At 36.1% G+C, this 18,533-nt stretch overlaps 3 protein-coding genes across 6 annotated transcripts; 1 reads left to right on the top strand and 2 right to left on the bottom strand.

The window, feature by feature from the left end:
* The first annotated feature begins 1,168 nt into the window (after nucleotides 1–1,168).
* On the top strand, nucleotides 1,169–3,664 carry LOC7498188 (transmembrane emp24 domain-containing protein p24delta9). 2 transcript variants are annotated; one of them, XM_002311285.4, is made up of 4 exons: nucleotides 1,169–1,514; nucleotides 1,600–1,809; nucleotides 3,213–3,289; nucleotides 3,414–3,664. In XM_002311285.4, the coding sequence occupies exons 1-4, from the start codon at nucleotides 1,296–1,298 to the stop codon at nucleotides 3,556–3,558; spliced, it is 651 nt and encodes a 216-aa protein (XP_002311321.1). In that variant the 5' UTR covers nucleotides 1,169–1,295; the 3' UTR covers nucleotides 3,559–3,664. The 2 variants fall into 2 exon arrangements, with proteins under 2 accessions (XP_002311321.1, XP_024462439.1); XM_024606671.2 differs by having other exon boundaries at nucleotides 1,175–1,514; nucleotides 3,419–3,664.
* A 1,486-nt stretch (nucleotides 3,665–5,150) lies between these two features.
* On the bottom strand, nucleotides 5,151–11,151 carry LOC7460711 (integrin-linked protein kinase 1). The gene is made up of 11 exons (XM_002312226.4): nucleotides 10,410–11,151; nucleotides 10,192–10,266; nucleotides 9,342–9,458; nucleotides 8,715–8,809; nucleotides 8,069–8,189; nucleotides 7,873–7,952; nucleotides 6,802–6,861; nucleotides 6,430–6,551; nucleotides 6,256–6,341; nucleotides 6,058–6,176; nucleotides 5,151–5,562 (listed from the first exon to the last, which is right to left on the bottom strand). Exons 1-11 carry the CDS (start codon nucleotides 10,719–10,721, stop codon nucleotides 5,436–5,438), a joined length of 1,314 nt encoding a protein of 437 aa, XP_002312262.2. The 5' UTR covers nucleotides 10,722–11,151; the 3' UTR covers nucleotides 5,151–5,435.
* A 5,087-nt stretch (nucleotides 11,152–16,238) lies between these two features.
* Nucleotides 16,239–18,482, bottom strand: LOC7498189 (vesicle transport v-SNARE 12). 3 transcript variants are annotated; one of them, XM_006379613.3, is made up of 6 exons: nucleotides 18,317–18,482; nucleotides 18,082–18,226; nucleotides 17,940–17,998; nucleotides 17,653–17,841; nucleotides 16,766–16,936; nucleotides 16,239–16,623 (listed from the first exon to the last, which is right to left on the bottom strand). In XM_006379613.3, exons 2-6 carry the CDS (start codon nucleotides 18,176–18,178, stop codon nucleotides 16,468–16,470), a joined length of 672 nt encoding a protein of 223 aa, XP_006379675.1. In that variant the 5' UTR covers nucleotides 18,179–18,226; nucleotides 18,317–18,482; the 3' UTR covers nucleotides 16,239–16,467. The 3 variants fall into 3 exon arrangements, with proteins under 3 accessions (XP_006379675.1, XP_024462329.1, XP_024462328.1); XM_024606561.2 differs by having other exon boundaries at nucleotides 18,082–18,230; nucleotides 18,317–18,481; XM_024606560.2 differs by having other exon boundaries at nucleotides 18,082–18,236; nucleotides 18,317–18,479.
* Between the last annotated feature and the right edge of the window lie 51 nt (nucleotides 18,483–18,533).

Below are 18,533 nucleotides of genomic sequence, written 5' to 3' on the forward strand. Positions count from 1 at the left end.
TTTATGATATTTTTTTTAATTTGAATCTTATTCTTTAAATATATTTTTTCTCTTGTTAAAGTGATTTTTCTTTTCAATTTCACAATCCAATCAAGAATTTATAACTGTCCTCTAATTTATTTTATATTTTATTTTGATCTTCATTCCTCTAATTCATATATCTGGTTTTGAATCTTTTTGTGTAATTGAATTTTTCTTCCCGATTTTATCATTTAACATTTGATTAGCTAGAGATTGGGTTTCGTGGTTTTTCCACGTAAGGTACTTTTAGTCTAATGACCCAGATCATGGATTTGAAAAGTTAATGCGCGTCGAAATCTTTTGTTTTGTTTTACTTGTTTTTTTTTCTCATTTTATCGTTCAACATTGTGTTTTTTTCTTAAGAAAAACTAGACTCTATGGTTTTTTATTTATTTTCTATTAGGTTATCCTAATATCATGATATGGATGGTGAGTTTTTCATGTTGACTTGCCTTTTATTACTCATGTTACATACTTGTCATACTAGCTTGAATTGACCTAAATCAATTTTTTTGTTTATCTATTTTTTATTCAATTTTTTTCTTTCATATTTAATTGTCTGAAAATTGAACTACAATATTTTTCATCTTTTGATTTTTTTTTTCCAAGTTATTATAACCGTTTTTTTTAAAATCTAGTATGTATATTATCTTTACTTATTTTTTTAACATCTAATTAAAAAAATCAACTTATTTAATCTACTTGGGTTTATAATCCATGTAGTTGATTTTTTTTAAAACACACCAGCAATCAACTTATTTTCTAAATAAATAATAATAATATGGCCCATAGTATAGTATGTATCATATCTAAGGCTATGTTTGAAAACATGGTTAAAATTATGTTTCTTAAAATTTTATTTTTTTCTCTTTAAAATTATTTTTTTATATTTTTAGGTTATTTTAATTTTTTAATATTAAAAATATTTTTTAAAATACAGAAAATATTATTTTAATATATTTAAAAAATATTTTTAAAAACAATTATTCCCACACTATACTATGTATATCCTCTCAGTGTACTAAACTAAACTAGACAGCTCTGTATCTTTTTTTTTTATAAAAAAATGCGTGTCTCTACCAATCAAATACTACCAGCTGTCAATAATTCAATTGCTGATCTGACCTCCTCCTCCTATTAGCAAAACTGGTCCCGATTCATTTCAAAACAACAAACGTAAACCGAAAAAGCAACTCATTAACCAAAAACTCAAAAACTGAAACTGTCAACAAACGAAAAAAAAAAAAAAAAAACTCAGCTCATAATTCACCACCATGATTACCCCAAGACTCAACCTTTATCTCCTTGTAATAATGACTGTAATTGGGCTTTTATCATCTCCATCAAAATCACTCCGTTTCGAGCTAGAGTCAGGACACACGAAATGCATATCAGAAGACATCAAAAGCAATTCTATGACTGTTGGAAAGTACAGCATTGTTAACCCCCATGATAGCCAGCCCTTGCCCGAATCACATAAACTCACTGTCAGGGTAAGATATTGAAAAAGACCCATGATTTCTCTTCTCGATTTTTTTTTCTGGCTATTTTAAAGCATGTAATTTGTGTTTTTCTTAGGTGACATCGAGTTACGGGAATAGTTATCATTATTCAGAGCGTGTGGAATCAGGGCAGTTTGCTTTCACGGCGGCGGAAGCAGGGGATTACATGGCGTGTTTTTGGGCGGCGGATCATAAGCCAACTGTGACTTTGTCTGTTGATTTTGATTGGAAGACTGGTGTGGCTGCTAAGGATTGGTCTAATGTTGCCAAGAAAGGCTCTGTGGATGTAAGTCAACTTGCTTTCGTTATTAATCTATCTATTTTTTGCCCTGATTTTAATGTCTGAATTTGAGGCTGTTTTTGTGTTAATAGTCTTAATTATCATATACTATGATTAAGTATTAGGTGCGCTATAATGAAGGGGACAAAGATGTTGAGTTCAAGGCTAATATGCAGTTGGGTTTAGTGGATAGATCAGGGGAAATTCTCGTATTTTAGTTCTTATTGAAGGTTATCAGATGGATTGTGATCGCCTACTGTAAGATGATGTCTAAGAATAAAGAGATGTCGTTTTAGGCGCCTAAGGAACCTAATCTATAGAGCCACATAGCTGTAGCTCTGATCGACATAGATGTAAGAAAGAATTAACGATAGCAAAGAAATAATCTACTGTAGCAGAAAAGTTGGGCTTTATCCGTAGAACCAGTCTACGGTGGCTGTTTGATTTGCATAACCCTGACATGGCTGCCTGTCATTTTCGTAAGCAGTGTATAACTGAGTGTTGTAGGAAACTTGAATTGGATTCTCATGTGATAGCAACTAGGCTACAAGAGCAATACTAGCTTCAAATGATGTGTTTAGAATGGCTCATCAAAAAACTATGACGTATGCAGGAATGGCATGGTTAATTAAGAATTTGTGTCAGATCAGAGATCATTATTTAGAGTAACACATGAGGAGCGGGAATTACAGTTTTAAAAAAAAGGTCTTGGAGGGATTGTCTAAATTCTAAAAGGATGCGCCATAGAAATTGTCCTCTAGTTCAGCAAGTTGAAAGCTGCAAACCTTGTGAATTAGCTGAAAAAAGAAAAGGATACATGCCCCGGAATAAAACCTGTTGTTACTGATACCTTCTTCTATAAGCCGAGCTCGTGCTTTTTGTATCCCCTCCCCCAACAGCAATCCTTGCCACCTCTAATAGCTGACTTTCAAGCACCCTTTCATCCTTTCCCTGGGGTTTGAAGTTGAAGGCTCTTTCCTGTTTTGTATTTTCATTTTTAAGGGTTATCTAATCTATAGCATAGCATCTAAATTTCATAAAAGGGGTTCTATGAGTGGAAAAAACTGGCGATGGAAGATGATCTTAACCTAGAAGCGAGAGACATGCTGTTTTTCTTCTGAAACCATGGAATCTTCCACGCTTTAGCTCTTAGCTTTGAGTTAGACTATCAGTGATTTGCTGGTTGCAGCTGCTTAGCATCCATAAGTAGTGATTTGCAGACTGAGACAGACAGTCTCCAGTACTTGTTGTCTATTGTTTTATAACAGTACTCTCCTGTAAAATCATTGACGCCTTTTGATATTGTGTGTTGTGTTGTTTTACCAATTCCACGTTAGTTTTATATTTGAAAGTGCCAGGCTTGAAACAATGAAAGATTCTTATCCGTTTGCATCAATCTTAAACACCAGGTTATGGAAATGGAGCTGAAGAAAATGTATGACACAGTCATTTCCATTCAAGAGGAAATGAATTATCTCCGTGAAAGGTGAAGATTTATCTGTTTTCTCCAACAATCATGAGAGCTAATAAGCTTAAATATGCTATTTCTTGCAGGATTGTAGTTTATCTGGACATCAAACACTTTCTAACATGCTTGATGTTTGTTGCAGAGAAGACGAAATGCAAGATCTGAACACATCTACTAATGTAAAGATGGCCTGGTTGAGTTTTCTTTCGATTATTGTATGTTTATCAGTGGCGGGCTTGCAAGTGTGGCACTTGAAGACCTTTTTCCAGAAAAAGAAGCTCATTTAATTTTATATATTTGATAAACAGTTATCTCATCCATTCCCCCTTGTAAAATGTTTTTACACATGGTAATACTTTTGAGAAAGAATAACAATACGACTTTAACCAGCTATTCACGACTTTCGAGCCATCTTGTGTACAATTACAGTTTTCCGGATACAAGGGAAGCATTTCTTTGTAATGCTTTTAGATTCCTAGTCAAAACCTACAGTCCTTGCAGACTTGCGCTTGGTAACTTTGCTTGACCAGAGTGGGATGATGATATAATCTTTTTAGTTATGTGGTTCGAATCATTGGCCAATGGCCAAGCATCTGCGAAAGTTGGGTACCTGGCGGTATAGTTCTACAACACAGTACAGTAGCTATTGATTTCAAATAGCTCCCCCCCCCCCCCCCCCCCTCTAATTTTTTTCCGAGTTTAAGTTACGAGTTTAATTCTGATGGCTGCCCCAGTTCATTTCAAGTATGAAGACATGGAAAAACCAAGAACTTGCATTATATTACACACACCGCCACCTTCTTAATTTGTGTATTTTCAACTTCCTTGAGAGTCTGTGGTTGGTTGAATATCTTAGGGGTTGTTTTCACAAAAAAAAAAAAAAAAAATTGTAACAGAAACAACGAGTATTATACTGTCAATGACAAGAAACCTAGAAAATCTATACTGAGACAGTGACACCGACTTGTTCGCCGAGACAAAATCCTAGACGGATTGATCTTGGTTTTCTAACTACCAACCTCCACCCTCCCTTAAACCAATCTTTTAAATTTCTTCATATTGAACGACGGCAAAACAACCTCCATTTGAATCACTCTACTACCACTGTCTCACAGAGAGCAATGCTTTTTTTTTTTTCCTTTCTTTCATGGAGTTTAGAAGTCGACAAAGATATTTGAAGTAGTGAGTAAATTGTGATTAGAGGGATTAAATTGTTTTTTGAAGCAGTTGAATGACTTGTATACCTTCCTAATTTATTTTATTAAGTTTGATATAAGAAAAACTCAGGGATTTTTATTGGAATATGTGTTTTTTTTTCTCAACATTTCAATGAGAATATTTTAATCAAAAAGTTTTTTTATTAATAGATCTATTTATATCTTTTTTTAAATTCCTACATTTTATATCATTTTAAATAAATATAAGGGTACTTGTAATAAAAAAAATGATTTCTAAATCAAGAGTAAAATAATTAAGATTGATAATTCAATTCAATTCTATATGTATTTCGAAAAATATAATTGAATTCAATTATATAATTTAATATTTTATTACAAACATAAAAATTATAATATATTATTAATTGAATTTAAATCATATATAAAATTGAATTTCATGCTATTAAAGAAGTTGAAAAAAAGCTTTATAGGTTGTTTATAATCCATTCTAAATTATAGTATTAAATCTTGAATTTAATAAATAAATAAATTAAATTCATGTATTTGAAAAAGATAAAATTCAAATCATTTTGTTTTTTATATTACCCTCATTAAATTTATCTTATTTCAATTAAAGGAATTGACCTGTGATTTAGTTTTATAGTATTTTTAGAGATTAAATTTCATTTAAAATTCAATTCAAATCTTGATACTCAAAAGAGTTTCAAACATAAAATTTCATTAGATTCATTAGGTTAACCTACTAAACCATAATTAATCCACCAAAAGAATATGAATTTCACTGCAATAACGAAGTCTAGCATTTACAACTTGCACAAGAAATACAACCTCGAAGCTTTAAAAATCTCTGGACATGGAATATCGCTGATTCTCATGTCTTCTTAGCAAAATCTATCCACAACACTGGCGCAAATCATGAGTACAGAATATGACTGGCAGGAATGGTAGAACGCCAGAATATCTGACCTTCTCATCGTGCTCCTCGTTCATGGATTGAATATATGCCAGTGATGATCTGTCGGCAAGTTTTCCTTGATCTTTTCAAGTCTCTTAAGAATTTCCAAGAAAGTAGGTCTTCTATTCATGTCAGCGGCCCAACACTGATCTGTCAATCTAAAAACATTGAACAGTAAAAAAATTAGCAATCAAAGGTTCAGACACCTCCGCTGAAGAAGATAGAGCATTGACATGGACTGATATTTTGGTTGTTGAACAACCGAAGGGCAGTTCAGGATAAAGAATGATGCTGAAAGATTTGATAATTATTAGACACAGGATGCCCAATTTCATAACTATATCAATAGCTTCTTTCCTTTTTTCTTCTCAGGAAACTGTCAAATACTTAAAACCATGAAACTCGTTCCCTTTTCATTTGACAAATTAGATATGGCTTATCAGTTATTGTCCATCTAGCAGTGCAGTTTGGTTTACTGGCTTTGGAAGATGCCTACCAATTTCAACTTCGCTTTCCCTCACATACATTTACCATCAGTAGTTAGGAGTATGTTATGGAAAGGTACAGGATGTGGAACTTCTGTAGACCTTCGTAGACAGGAAATATTTAAAAAACAAAACCAATGAACTTAGAACATCTTAAATCTGACATACTCTCTGAGTTCAAAGACATTGAATCCTTTGGAACGAAATGTCGGTCTATGCCCTTCTGCCACGTACTTGGCTGCTTCATAAGGCTCAAAATTCGAAAAAGGCGGTTCCCCTTCAAGCATCTGCAACGAAGAACATAACGCATCACGACTTGTTTTGAATACAAAATTTCTAATTTTTATACTCAACAGAATCAGTTACCTCGTATAGTATCATTGCGAAGGAGAAAACATCTACTTTTTTATCGTATTTCCGGTGCTTGAAAACTTCAGGAGCCATATACCGGTCTTTTGTTTGTTCAAAAAAAAGGGAAGAAAGAAAGAAGTAAGCATGAGATCATATTTTATTAAAAAAAAAAATGCAAGAGACACTCACAACTTCCTGTCTCGCCAGTCATTTTGTACACATCATGAGAGTTTTGAACCTTGATGAGCTTGCTTAGACCAAAATCTCCAACTTTCAAATGGTCTGCATTGGAGTTGACTAAAAGAACATTCCTGAGATTTAGAGAACAAATATTAACAGGTAAAAAAGGGCGGGTGCTGTAACTATCAACTACATATTCTCGATACTGGAAGGGCTCAAACATCTAAGAAATGCATTTTGCATGTCAGGAAAAGCTAAGTCTGTTAGCCAAGAGTTCTTCAAATAGGAAGGCGTCAGTTAAAGCATGGAAATATTAGCTGAAGAGCTATAAGGCATAATTATATGTCCACGTGATTTCATAAAAAAATTGTACTCACTCACCTTGGTTTTAGGTCTCTGTGAACAATGACATTTGGTTCATTGTGAAGACATGCCATGCCTCTGGTCATATAAGATAAACAGAACTCAGATTAGCATGACAGTTAAAGCCACTACGGTTGCATCCATAACTTGGATAAAAGTTTCTGAGACAAAGCTTCAAAATGCTTCAAAATACTTCAAATTTTCTAATGCTTCATTTTCCCAAACAAATGAAATACTGCAATACTATTTGCACAAAGCTACATGGCTTGTGCATGTTTCACAAAGCAGCTATGCGTGGAAAACAAGGGAAGTTAACAAAGAATACATTTCTTCACATTCAAGTACAATGATACTTGTAGGATTCTTCAATTATTCTCATTCTTCTTTCTTGAAAAATATGACTGAAAAACTAGGAACGTTCAGGTAGTTGGACCTGAACAAAATACTCCTATTATTAAAGTGTCACCAAGTAACTGCAGCTAGGAAGGAAGAGAAGGCACATGTGATGTGAATAGGACCATATTGCCCTCACAGGGTCCAAAAAGCATCTTCTGGTGAGTAGAACAATTGATTACAAGAGGCCCAAACCAAGAAGACATAGAAAGAGAAAAGGGGGCTTTGATTAGAAATTATATGACAAGCATAGCTTCCTTGATCTATAAAATATTTGAAAAAGAATGATAATTCAATTAATTGTAATTAGCTTCACTAAAATGATCTTATATTAAAAAAATTATAAGAGAATCTCATCCAACAATTTTGAACAGTTGAATGAAAAACTAATGTTATCAATGAAAGAATAAATACTAAACAATTTACTGGTACAGCTCAGAAAGTGGAGAGGTTCTGCTATGCTTGAGTCATGTTACTACCCTTGTCAATTCACAAACTCCCTTATTTTCTGAAAACCCAATGAATTGGATTCTAACAGCAAAGGTATTAGCTTCCCTGGGAGATGAGCTCTTTTAGGTATTCATGCACACCTATAAAATGAAAGCATGGTCTAGCAGCTACAACAAACCAGATAAATGGGTAGAAAGGTGCTCCTTCCCCTATAGCAAATACAGAAGTATAGAAGCTTTTATGTACCTGGCAATGTCCAGCGCAAAGTTTATGGCTGTTGATGGACTTAGCGCGCCCTTTTCCTTGAGGTACTGATGAAGATCACCCTGTGTCACCACATGAATAGATTAAGATTGGCTTAGAAAGTTAATCAGTGATAAAAAAAACCTTTTTCAAAGAGAATCCAAAATTTTGAATAACAAACAGATATTGAGTCATATACCCCTCGCAGATATTCAGTAATTAACATAAGAGGCTTCCTCTCAGTGACTGCTCCCAAAAATTGGACTATATTAGGATGACGAAGCTTGACTAGCAAATTAACCTCATGCCTGAAGTCCTGACTGAACCAGTAAAGTGAAAGAAGAGTTGACAAATTGACAATATAAAAAACTAGAGAAAAAGAAAGTGTATTGCAGCAACAAAAGGCACCAGATTGATCAAGATATTGAAATATTGTCCCCATTTGAGTGAAATTCTCTTTTAATTTCAATAGAAAGTGGAGGTTTGTCAATATCAGAAGAAACTATAGAATCTAGAATAAACTTCATCCTTTCTGAGTGAAAAAATACATCAATCCTATCTTCTACCTGTTTCTGATTCACTGCTATGATATGGTTCGTAGCATATAGCATAAACAAATAGGAAAACAAATAAATTATTGGTCAAAGTAAGAAGTTCACATATTAAGCCTGATTGTTGATGTTGATGCCATCTTTTGTTTTGGTATGAGATCAAAATTCATGTTATAAATCACCCAAAGTTTTTATTCACAATGAAAAAATGTTTAACAAACACACAAGGGAAATGCAACTGTAATACACACGCGCAATTCAACAATAGGAAAACGTTACAAAGAAAGGACTTACATCACCAATCTATCGTCTGAGAGGGATGGAAGAATGCGTTTAACAGCTACCGGTGTTCCACGCCAAGATGCTTTCAAAATCTCACCAAAAGATCCCTAACAGAATAAGCTACAATTAGAAGATATATTTGGAGAAAATAAACCAAGAACCTGAAAGTCGTGCCCCAAATGTTCAAACATTTGACATTAGAATGAAGCAAAGATGTCAGATGCAAAAAATATACACCAACAGTGTAAAATGGAAAAAGAAAACATATTAACCAAAACTTACTTAAGATCTTCTAGCCGAAAAAGTTATTCCCTTTATTCAAGGGAAATACAAGCTTAAACTACAATTGCTTGTTGAGAGATGGCTATGCATATATAAGGCAAGATTAGAACAGTAAAGGTAATTTTATCATATAAAAGACACTGTTTAAAAGACACGAACTCTAACATGTATCAAACTGCTGCAGAACTTCTACACACGGAACAGTTTTATAATGTCCACTAAAAACTTGACAGGATTGACCATCCAAAAACATCAAATAACGATTTCCCAGTTATACTCAAACTTATTAATACAATAGTTTGTCAACTTTAGACATTCTATTATCTGTATAATTGATCCTGAGAAATAGAATCAAACCTTTCCAATAATGTTTGAGTTAGAGAAGTCCAGCTCAGAAGGTTCAATTTCCCAGTCACACTTATTTGGTTGAGGGGGTGGAACAGGCTTTGGTTCAAAATGGCTTCCATTTTGTCCCTGCAATTTGAATAAACGAAGTTAGCTCTAATACAGGCAATTAAAAGACACAGAATGAGTGATGTGCGATTATATTTGTATAAAGTATATGACAGCAAAGCACAAAGCATACGGCATTGGAGTATTGAGAAGGAACATTGAGTTATCAAACAAATTGCCACAGTGGGTCACTACACATTAGTTACAGCTGATGAAAAGAACCAGAAAACCAAAAAACAGTCAATAACCAATGCCAACACAGAGTAGCACTCATTACACGCCAGTCTTGCTGGAAAATTGCTAGGCTGGTCGTTACTTGAGTGATAAAGCAAAGGGTAAAAGCTTTCCCCTTCTATTACATGGTGTAAAGTAATTAGCTTGCAATTAATCCACCAATAAATGCCCAACAATCAAGAGCTACATAATTTCATTGTACCAATAGGTTTATACAATAGTATGCTGCCGAATATGATAGATCATATTAGCAGTGGCTATCTAAAACGCCCAAATCCCGAATTTTGGATGCTATGAACTGAAACAATACGTTAAAAATATCCAGCAAGAAACCTCCAAAGCTACAAATGCTAACACTAGTTATGGTGAAAACAGGGAAACATGGCTAGCACGTTCCTCGGTTAATTCATCACTGATTGTAGAATAAACATATATCCCCAAGAAACAAAATTCTTTATTTTATCATCAATGAGACAAAGAAACATGTGTCAATAAAGGATTGGAGAAGGACTGTACTCACATATGACAAGCCACCGTATGATTTTAAAAGTTCAATCATGCTGTGCTTTTTAGCTCCTTCTGCATCAGCTAATGGCTGCAATGACAGAAAATCCAAATTTACATGACAACTTATCAACTGCAACCACCACAAGCGCACTCCCATGCATATCAAAAAGACACAAAACAGGCAAATGAAACGGCATCCAAAAGAGCAGGGAAAGATGATGATGATGATACCGTGTTTTTCCAGCGATCTTGGGCGTTGACATCGGCGCCAAACTCAATCAAGCACTTAGCGACATCGATCCATCCATGGAGAGATGCCACGTGGAGAGGAGTCCGTTTATCGTAATCCCTAGCACTAACGAGAGATGGATCTTCCTCTAGAAGCTTCCGGACGGCAGCGGCGTCGTTTTGATGGGCGTGCCACAGTATCAAAGACGTCCTGCTCACTCTCGCCTTCTCCTTCTGCTTGCCTGCCGTCGAAGATGAAGAAGAAATTCCAGCCGTGGAAGTGTCGGCAACGGAGGATGGAGTCTCGGAGCTCATGAGAAGGAAGATCGGGATCAGGATCGGAAAAGAAGAAGAGTGATTCTGGTCTTGTTAATATTGCTTTGAATGCGTGTGGATGAAATTTATTTTAGAGTGGGAAATGGAGAGGGAAATTGGAAGGGGAGGGAATTCTATAAAGAAAAGCGGAGGTTTGTATCCGTTATTCCGCTTTTTACTTTTTCAACAGAAAATGTAACGTTCGCTTCCCTCTCTCTGCTTTTTTTTTTTTCCCTCTTTCTTTCCTCGATCATCCCCCTTCGGTGTCTCGTTTTATATTCTCAGATCAAAATACGGGCCGTAGCTGGGGCGGTGAGGAGCGAGGACCGTGTCGATTTTTAAAGATCTAGCCGCAGGGCGAATAATAAATATCATGAAACTATTTTTTTTAATTGGGATTTTAGGGGTTTGGATTTGGACGGTAGCAGTGTTTACCAATGATCAATTAATTGTAAGGTGCCCCCAAAGTAGGCGCTCGTTCATCCTCGATCTTGGGTTCGAATTATTTTTACTGGCCTTTGGTGGGCTCCACTCAATAAAGTACCCTTAGCTTCGGTCCCTGTGGGGATCCCTCCAGATGTTTGGGGGGAGGGGTCCTCTGAGTGCGATGTTCCCTGTCGGGTATGGAATCAACCCATCTTCGTACCCATTATCTTACTAAAGAAAACAATTAATTTTAGGGTTTGGGGTTGAGCCCAATACCTTTCCTTCATTCACGTGTGAAAATATGGATGTAATAATAGTATATAGACCACGGCCAGCAACGTTAATATTAAAATTAAACAATTTGTTTTTTCTCGACAACTTTAATGCCTTTAGATAAAGATAAGAGCGCGGCCATAACAGATGGAAAGTGCAAAAGGAGCCTTGAGAAACAAGATTCGTCTGAGATGAATTATTATTTATGATTCAACCTTTCAACCGTGCATTGAATAATACATCCATACAAGGAGCAGCAGTGTTTGGAGCTAGTCAAGATCCAGTTTTTTTTTTTTTTCCTTATAATTCAAACTTCAGTTCATAAGAGTTTCGCAAATTGATAGTAAATTTTCAGCTAATTGTTGTTTTTTATTCTAAAACAGGCAAGTTGACTAGCCTTAATAACGAATCAGATCTATACACTGCACAGAAAGAGCAAGTTGCCATACCAGTCCAATTATTCTGGGTGAGATCCCAGTCCCTATTGTTACCAACTTACCGCCACCAAAAAAAAGTCAATGTATAGCAACTTCGTATGATTACATGCCACCTTTAGATATTCCAATTCCGTTTATATGATCACATCAACTCCCACAAAAGAATCAAGACGTGTTTTGAATTTCAACTTCTTTCTATATAGATTGAAAAAGAAATGACAACATGTAAACCATGTTCCTGTACATAAATTGCAGACGTTGATGTACATTACAATATTTACTTCCAATCTTCTGATTCCCTAGAGTAAGATCCCATTCCTAACCACCTCAGATTCACACCAAGTCCTCTTGGTGTTCAAGGGACCGCTTACGAGCCCTCAAGTTAAGCTCAAGGCTTTGAGGTAGAGGAGGTTTCCTACCCTGACGAAATAGAACAGCAAGAGCCCTCATTTTCCGACAAAGATCAAATACCAGCAGGAAAAGTAGGGAAACCATTAGATACCTTATCTATAAGCTGCAACAAGATTTTGGTGGGATTGAAAGTTTGCTCAAGACTTTTACTGATGAGGCTTCAATTTCAGCAACACCTTCACAACCTTGACCTCCTCCACAGCTTCATTTTCATCTTCAAAAACCTGCGGCAAGAGTGAAGAGTTTGTATCTTTGGCTAAGCAACCAGAGACTCAGTGGGATCTTAAATAAATAAGGAGACCTGATACAACAATTCACAGGAAGTGGCATGCAAGGTTATCCTAGTTTCCAAAGCATCTGATCAGGGGGGTAGAAGTGAGGACTTGATACTTGTTACCATAACTAGTGATGGCACACTCTTAAAGTTTGAACAATGAACATGCAAGGAATAATTTGAAATGACATACCCCGTGATAGAAACAAAAAAGGCCACCTAAGAAGTTCAGTGATACTAGCAGTTGGCTTAAATGCATTCAGGCACGACCAATCTTACGCTAATCTTGCTAAAGCATTTGGTTAGCATTGCAGAAAATTCAACAAGTAAAATAACCGGACATTTACAAGCACTCCCTCCCTAACATCCTCTACAAGCATCTGGAACTTTGTCCCTCTCCTCGACTGTTTAGCCTGACTTCCTATTTCCGAAGTCCACTTTCCTCCTTCGGAAAAAACTAGCCCAAGCACCTTCTCAACTTCACTAATTCAAAAGCAAAACCCGAGTTTGGGCTCGGACAATTCTAACCGTTATTCAGGAGAATACAAGGTACTAAAACAACTTAAGCCTGTGATTTCTTCGAGTTTTCCTCGTGCACAACTGGTTTTCTCTTTGAGTGAGTACATACACTAGCTTTGAGGTTTCTCTCCATGGATTGGCATCCAGAACTGAATAAGAACGATAAGAGAGAAATTTGGTGGAGCTTTGTGAAAAAAGCAAATCAAGGACTTCATAAATCAATACAACTGCAGATTTACTCAAAGCAATACGTAAGAATGTACTAATGTATCCATTTACCAACTGGCCTTGGGTCCCAATCTCATTAAGGGAGTTGTGCTTCCAAAAACACTCACTCATAAGATAAGAGTAATCAAGTATCTGTGAAACAACCCTCAGACATCAATGAGAATCCAATATAATTGAATACATGAAATACTCAAATTCAAGCAAACTGATGAGAGCAGTGATTACAGACACTGAGAACTATGTGCTAGAAATGAAGACTAAGACTCAAGTCAAAGAGGTAAGGTTAAAATGAAAGAAAGACAAAATTGACAATTGCTCTCGCATGCTTTAGGGAATGCCAATTTCAGAGTTGCACAATACAACACGTACGCAAAGTGATTGTTTGATTTTGTGCACCAAACAAACACATTATTTATCTTAGATGTAATTTTAATGCTAAAAAAGTGTATCAAGTCCAACACCAGCACACATTTAGGATGGGTTCTTAAATTGGAAATTCTAAACATCAATTTCATGGTCAATGTCCATGAAACATAACCACCTGTCTTATTCTATTAATTAAAGAATGTGAAAGAAATACCATCTCAAAAGAACAACAACACGAAGAAGAATTATCGAGTACGTTGATTAATACGAGCTAACACCCCAGTTTAGCTTGGAGATCATCAGGTAGCATCATCAATTCATCAATTAAGCTGATATCACCAATTAAAGGAAGAAGATTTTTATTTTTTTTCTATTTTTCTTAATTTTTGTAAAGTGATAGAGAAGGGATAGCTGCAGAGGGCTGCTAAAATATAATGAACTCGTGAAGTCCATGACTTGAGGCCAAAGTAGACTGCTCGCTGATCAGTGCCACGTTTCCAATTGCAACTCTTTCATATACAGGCAGGCAGCTACTGAAGATTGAGTTGTGTCATTCAGCAGCAGAGCGGAAGCACCTCTCCCACAAAAACAGAAGAGGGAGAGGCCAAAGCACCTCCCTCAAAAACCAAGTTCGGTATGCAGAAAATACATCACTTCACTTGATCTCAATGAAGCAAGAAGTTATAGAATGCCTACAAATTTGTCAAAATTCCTAATTTCTTTACTTCACAAGAACGAAAGAAAACTAGTTCGCAGTTGAGGCTTGGTTGTTGTTCAATAACTAAACCTCTGTTTTCTTTTTTCACTAGAAATGCAAAATGATACATCATTCAAAAAAACTAGAGCAACGAAAATGAGCCTCAGAATCCAAAAAACTGTGATGTAATGCTTAATTCTCGAGTCTAAAACACTTAAAACACACTAATCAAGAAAACACGCATGCAGTAGCAATTAACCAATTAACATGCACCGGAACAGAAGTGAAAGCAAAAGGGACGGAGAGAAGTCTCAGAGAAACCAGCTAAAAGTTAGCAAGCTAGCTAGAATCAACTTTGTTGGTAGAATATATAAGGAAGAACTACACGGCAGAACTAATCAGGAAGGTAACTACCATCATAGCTGCTACTATCAAAACTCTGTTGAAGATGTCTACGCATATCATAAGCACGAGACGACACCTTCTTCACAATCTCATTTCAAGTCCCTGGAATTGTGCAGTCTAAATGAAACGCTCTCTCCACTTCCTCACTTCCATCATCGTTGTTGTGGTCCTCTTCTTTTTAATCTCCATCTCCACTACCGCTCGCTCATTTACAAGAAAATCGTCTCCTTGTAGAAAATTCGAGAGAGAGAAGAAAGCCGAGGAGGAAGAGGACGGTGGTTATGAGCGGAGAAAGATGACGGAGTTAAGACTCGACGACGTCGTAGAGGGAGAGGGAGAACAATAGATGGAGAAACCGGGGTGAGAGAATCCATGATTAGAAGCTACTAGCTTTGAGTCTTCGATATCACTCACGCACTCTAACAAAAGAGGGAAATGAATTTTGATTATTATTGAGTCAGTAACATGGTCGAACAAGTTGCGCGAGTGTGGATTAAGAGAGAAAAGCGCTCACAAATTCTCGGCGTAACAAGACCCTGTAACCGAATCGTTGAGTGGTTGGTTGAAGGAACAAGGAAAGTTTGCTTTGCGATTCTGATTTTTCTTTTCACTTCTTTCTCCTGTGAACGAATCTGCATTCTGCGGGATTTTTTATTTTTTTTTGGTGCGGTGGGTCCAGGAATATTTGGGTGTGTGAAAAATTAGCGAGGGAAAATTTGATCAGGCCGCAGTTGGTCCACGTGGTTGAATCTCGTGATAGTTGCAGAGCGTCTCGATTCCTATACCAACCTGCAGCCTCGGCCTGCGCTAGAAACTCTTCTGGCCCAATGGGCCTTGTTTTGTGTGGTTATAGCCTTCACGAGCACTTTGAACTTTGAAGGCTTGAAGACGCATGTGCATTTGTTCTTGCTGTAGTTGAACCCATACATTCAACTAGAAGATTTGATCACTGAAAAAAAAAAAAAAAAACGATGTATATCTGCGAAAAACATTTCCCTAGTTTAGCTATTTGGCCAGAAATAAACATGATGGTGAAATGAGAGTGATAACAAATGAAAAATTGATTGAAATGAAGGAGCCACTGTTATGCTAAAACACAATTCGTTAGGAATTTAAAATAATGTTTGTTATTACGATCCAACCATATTTAAAAATAAATTTACTTCAAATTAATTTTTTAATGTATTTTTTAATTATTTTAATATGCTAATATTAAAAATAATTTTTTAATATATATATATATATATATATATAATCAAATAAAAATCACTTAAAAGAAAAACCCTCTAACAAATAAACGTATAACCTGTAATTTCTTCATTTGAAACTCTTCTGTAGCAATTTATGCAAGAGACTTGATGTTCGTCATCAAGTGTTTTTTGCCTGAACGTGACTTTATCAAAGCAACTTATACCATAAATAAAAATAATTAAGTGAATAGTTACGTTTTGAATGCAAAAAAACCAATAAGGACGAAAGGCTAAACATACAACACAGGAGTTTCATATACCTAGTGATGGCACATTTACAACCGGCAGATGAACACAGGATTTTCATATACAGTGATGGCACAATTACAACCGGCAGATGCTTAGAATTCGACTGACAAATTCTTTATACACACATGCACGAATAACAGTGGAGTGAATTTAACAGACACCGGAGACCACCAACTGTAACAAATTTACGACCAATAATTTCAAGTGTTTATTAATGATAAGAAGTCTTAAATAAGATGATAAAAATGATTGCTACAACAAGAGCAGCAATTACTGAGCCAACGATCCACTTGTTTCTGGTCATTCTTCTTGACATGGAAGATAGGACTTTCTTACTCTTGTCAATAGCATCATCTACTCCATGAAGCTGGAAAAGGAACAATACATGATTCGTAATACAACAAACTCGTTAGTTCTGATGAATTTGTGCACACATTGGATCCATGGGTCATTAACTAGTATCACCAAGGAGCTTGTCCATTTAGAGGGGGGAAGATTAGATGCAATACCTTGTTATGAGCATGCAGGAGCGTCTGGCGCTGTTGATGCAAATCTTCAAGAACTGAGACACCAAGCTCTTCTGTCTCTAGCATGGCTCTTCTGCTCTCCTTAATTCTATCGCTGGACTGATTTAATCTCTCTACTGACATAGTCAATCTTTCTCTTTGATCAGTAGAAACCTGTACCGGTATTTGACCAATTACCAAAACATTCTAGATCAAATACAATAAGATATCAAGGGAACCCTCCAATCATCTTCTAGACATAACACCGAGATGTCTAAGGAGAGAAATCATTTGAAATACATCAAGTGAAACTCTAATATTCCAGGGATGAATGTTAGGGATTGACCAACACAAATTACATTTGTGTTTTAACCTCTATCCTAACGTGTTTAGAGTCATATCACTAAAGGAAAACAGGATGATTTTTCATTTCAGAAGCCCACTAAGCACAAGGCACTCCTGCTACAAAGTCTACTTATAGCAGACAAATACTTACGACCAAAGCAAACAGTACTGGCTCAGTAGTCTAAACAGTAGCGCACAGCAGAGTTAATAACAAATACGATCCTCAACTCCAGCAAACATAAAAATCAGAACCTCGAGAAGAGTTAAAACAGTGCCTAATAATAATAATAATTAAAAAAAAAAAAACAGAATTGAAAATCTAATCTACTACATACAGCCAAGAGAAAGAGGGCCGAGAAAACACTCGCGCAAGGGAAAACTATGCATTGGTTCAACAAAACCAAATCAATAAAGAGACTAAAAAACAGAGTGAAAGTAACACCATGCAATCGAAGACCCAGAAATAGACAAATAATCTAAAGGCAAGCTCTGCTAAACAGACAAGGTGGTGTTTCATTATTGAAATCAAAAGAAGAAATGCATACCGAATGCGCATCAGCCATTCCAGCCTCCAACAACTCTTCACGGGAAGCCTGACTAACATCACCGGACGTTATCCTTTTAAATTCCCTCTTCAACTTATTCAGATCAGACTTATATTCCCTCAACTTGGCCAGAAACATAGCCTTCACACTCGGCTGCAAACTCCTAGCTTCAAGGTCCATTTTCCTAATCTACCCAAACCAAACCCCCCCACGAAATTAGAAAATTCAAAACCGCATAATAATCAGCTAAAACTAAAATGCAAGACAGAAACTAATGAACAGCATACCAGAACATCACAATCATCCAGACCAGATTTAATCTCATTGACCTTCGCGTTCTTTTCCACTGCGATTTTCAAGTAATTGATAATTATGTAGTTAATTAAAAAAAAAAGGATGGAGAGTTTATTTAGAGGGAATTGTAGATACCTCCATCGGGAAGAAGAGAAGTAGAGTTGCATTTTCGAGAGAGATTGGCAGAGAGCTCGCAGTACTGACGCTCGTATCCTTCGAAGACTTCACTCATGATTTTGCACGGAAAGAAAAATTGGTCCGGTTTGAATCGCGAAGTGACCTACCTAGATCTAGATGTCAAATTCAATTCTGTTCTCGACGAGTAAGACCACGAAGAAAAAAGTATCGTAAAAATGTTACGATTACTTACAGGTAATTAATTGCTCGCTGATTATCTGGAATTGAGATGAGAGCTGGTTGAGCGAAGGTAGGTGCCCGCAAAACGGATTGACCGCAAATTTAGAAATGGATATCTCTTGACTTTTACGTGAGACACCTTCAGCTTTGTCCGTGGCTGCTGCCCCAAAAAAACAGGAAATAGAAAACCAAAACGCACCGTTTTCTCTATTGTCTGTTGCTTTATTATG

Source organism: Populus trichocarpa, chromosome 8 (assembly GCF_000002775.5).
Source record: "Populus trichocarpa isolate Nisqually-1 chromosome 8, P.trichocarpa_v4.1, whole genome shotgun sequence".
Lineage (NCBI taxonomy): Eukaryota > Viridiplantae > Streptophyta > Magnoliopsida > Malpighiales > Salicaceae > Populus > Populus trichocarpa.

Bases quoted from the DNA above. Each gene is read 5' to 3' on its own strand.
- LOC7498188 (XM_002311285.4), top strand. From the start codon at position 1,296: ATGATTACCCCAAGACTCAACCTTTATCTCCTTGTAATAATGACTGTA. The intron at 1,810-3,212 runs GTAAGTCAACTT...CTTAAACACCAG, and splicing joins CCAAGAAAGGCTCTGTGGAT to GTTATGGAAATGGAGCTGAA. The intron at 3,290-3,413 runs GTGAAGATTTAT...TGTTTGTTGCAG, and splicing joins ATGAATTATCTCCGTGAAAG to AGAAGACGAAATGCAAGATC.
- LOC7460711 (XM_002312226.4), bottom strand. From the start codon at position 10,721: ATGAGCTCCGAGACTCCATCCTCCGTTGCCGACACTTCCACGGCTGGA. The intron at 8,190-8,714 runs GTAAGTCCTTTC...TTACTGGTTCAG, and splicing joins TCAGACGATAGATTGGTGAT to TCAGGACTTCAGGCATGAGG. The intron at 5,563-6,057 runs GTATGTCAGATT...CAATGTTTTTAG, and splicing joins AATGTCTTTGAACTCAGAGA to ATTGACAGATCAGTGTTGGG.
- LOC7498189 (XM_006379613.3), bottom strand. From the start codon at position 18,178: ATGAGTGAAGTCTTCGAAGGATACGAGCGTCAGTACTGCGAGCTCTCT. The intron at 17,999-18,081 runs GTATCTACAATT...TGAAAATCGCAG, and splicing joins TTCTCTTCTTCCCGATGGAG to TGGAAAAGAACGCGAAGGTC. The intron at 16,624-16,765 runs GTATTGCATCTA...TTCCTTTTCCAG, and splicing joins TCCTGCATGCTCATAACAAG to CTTCATGGAGTAGATGATGC.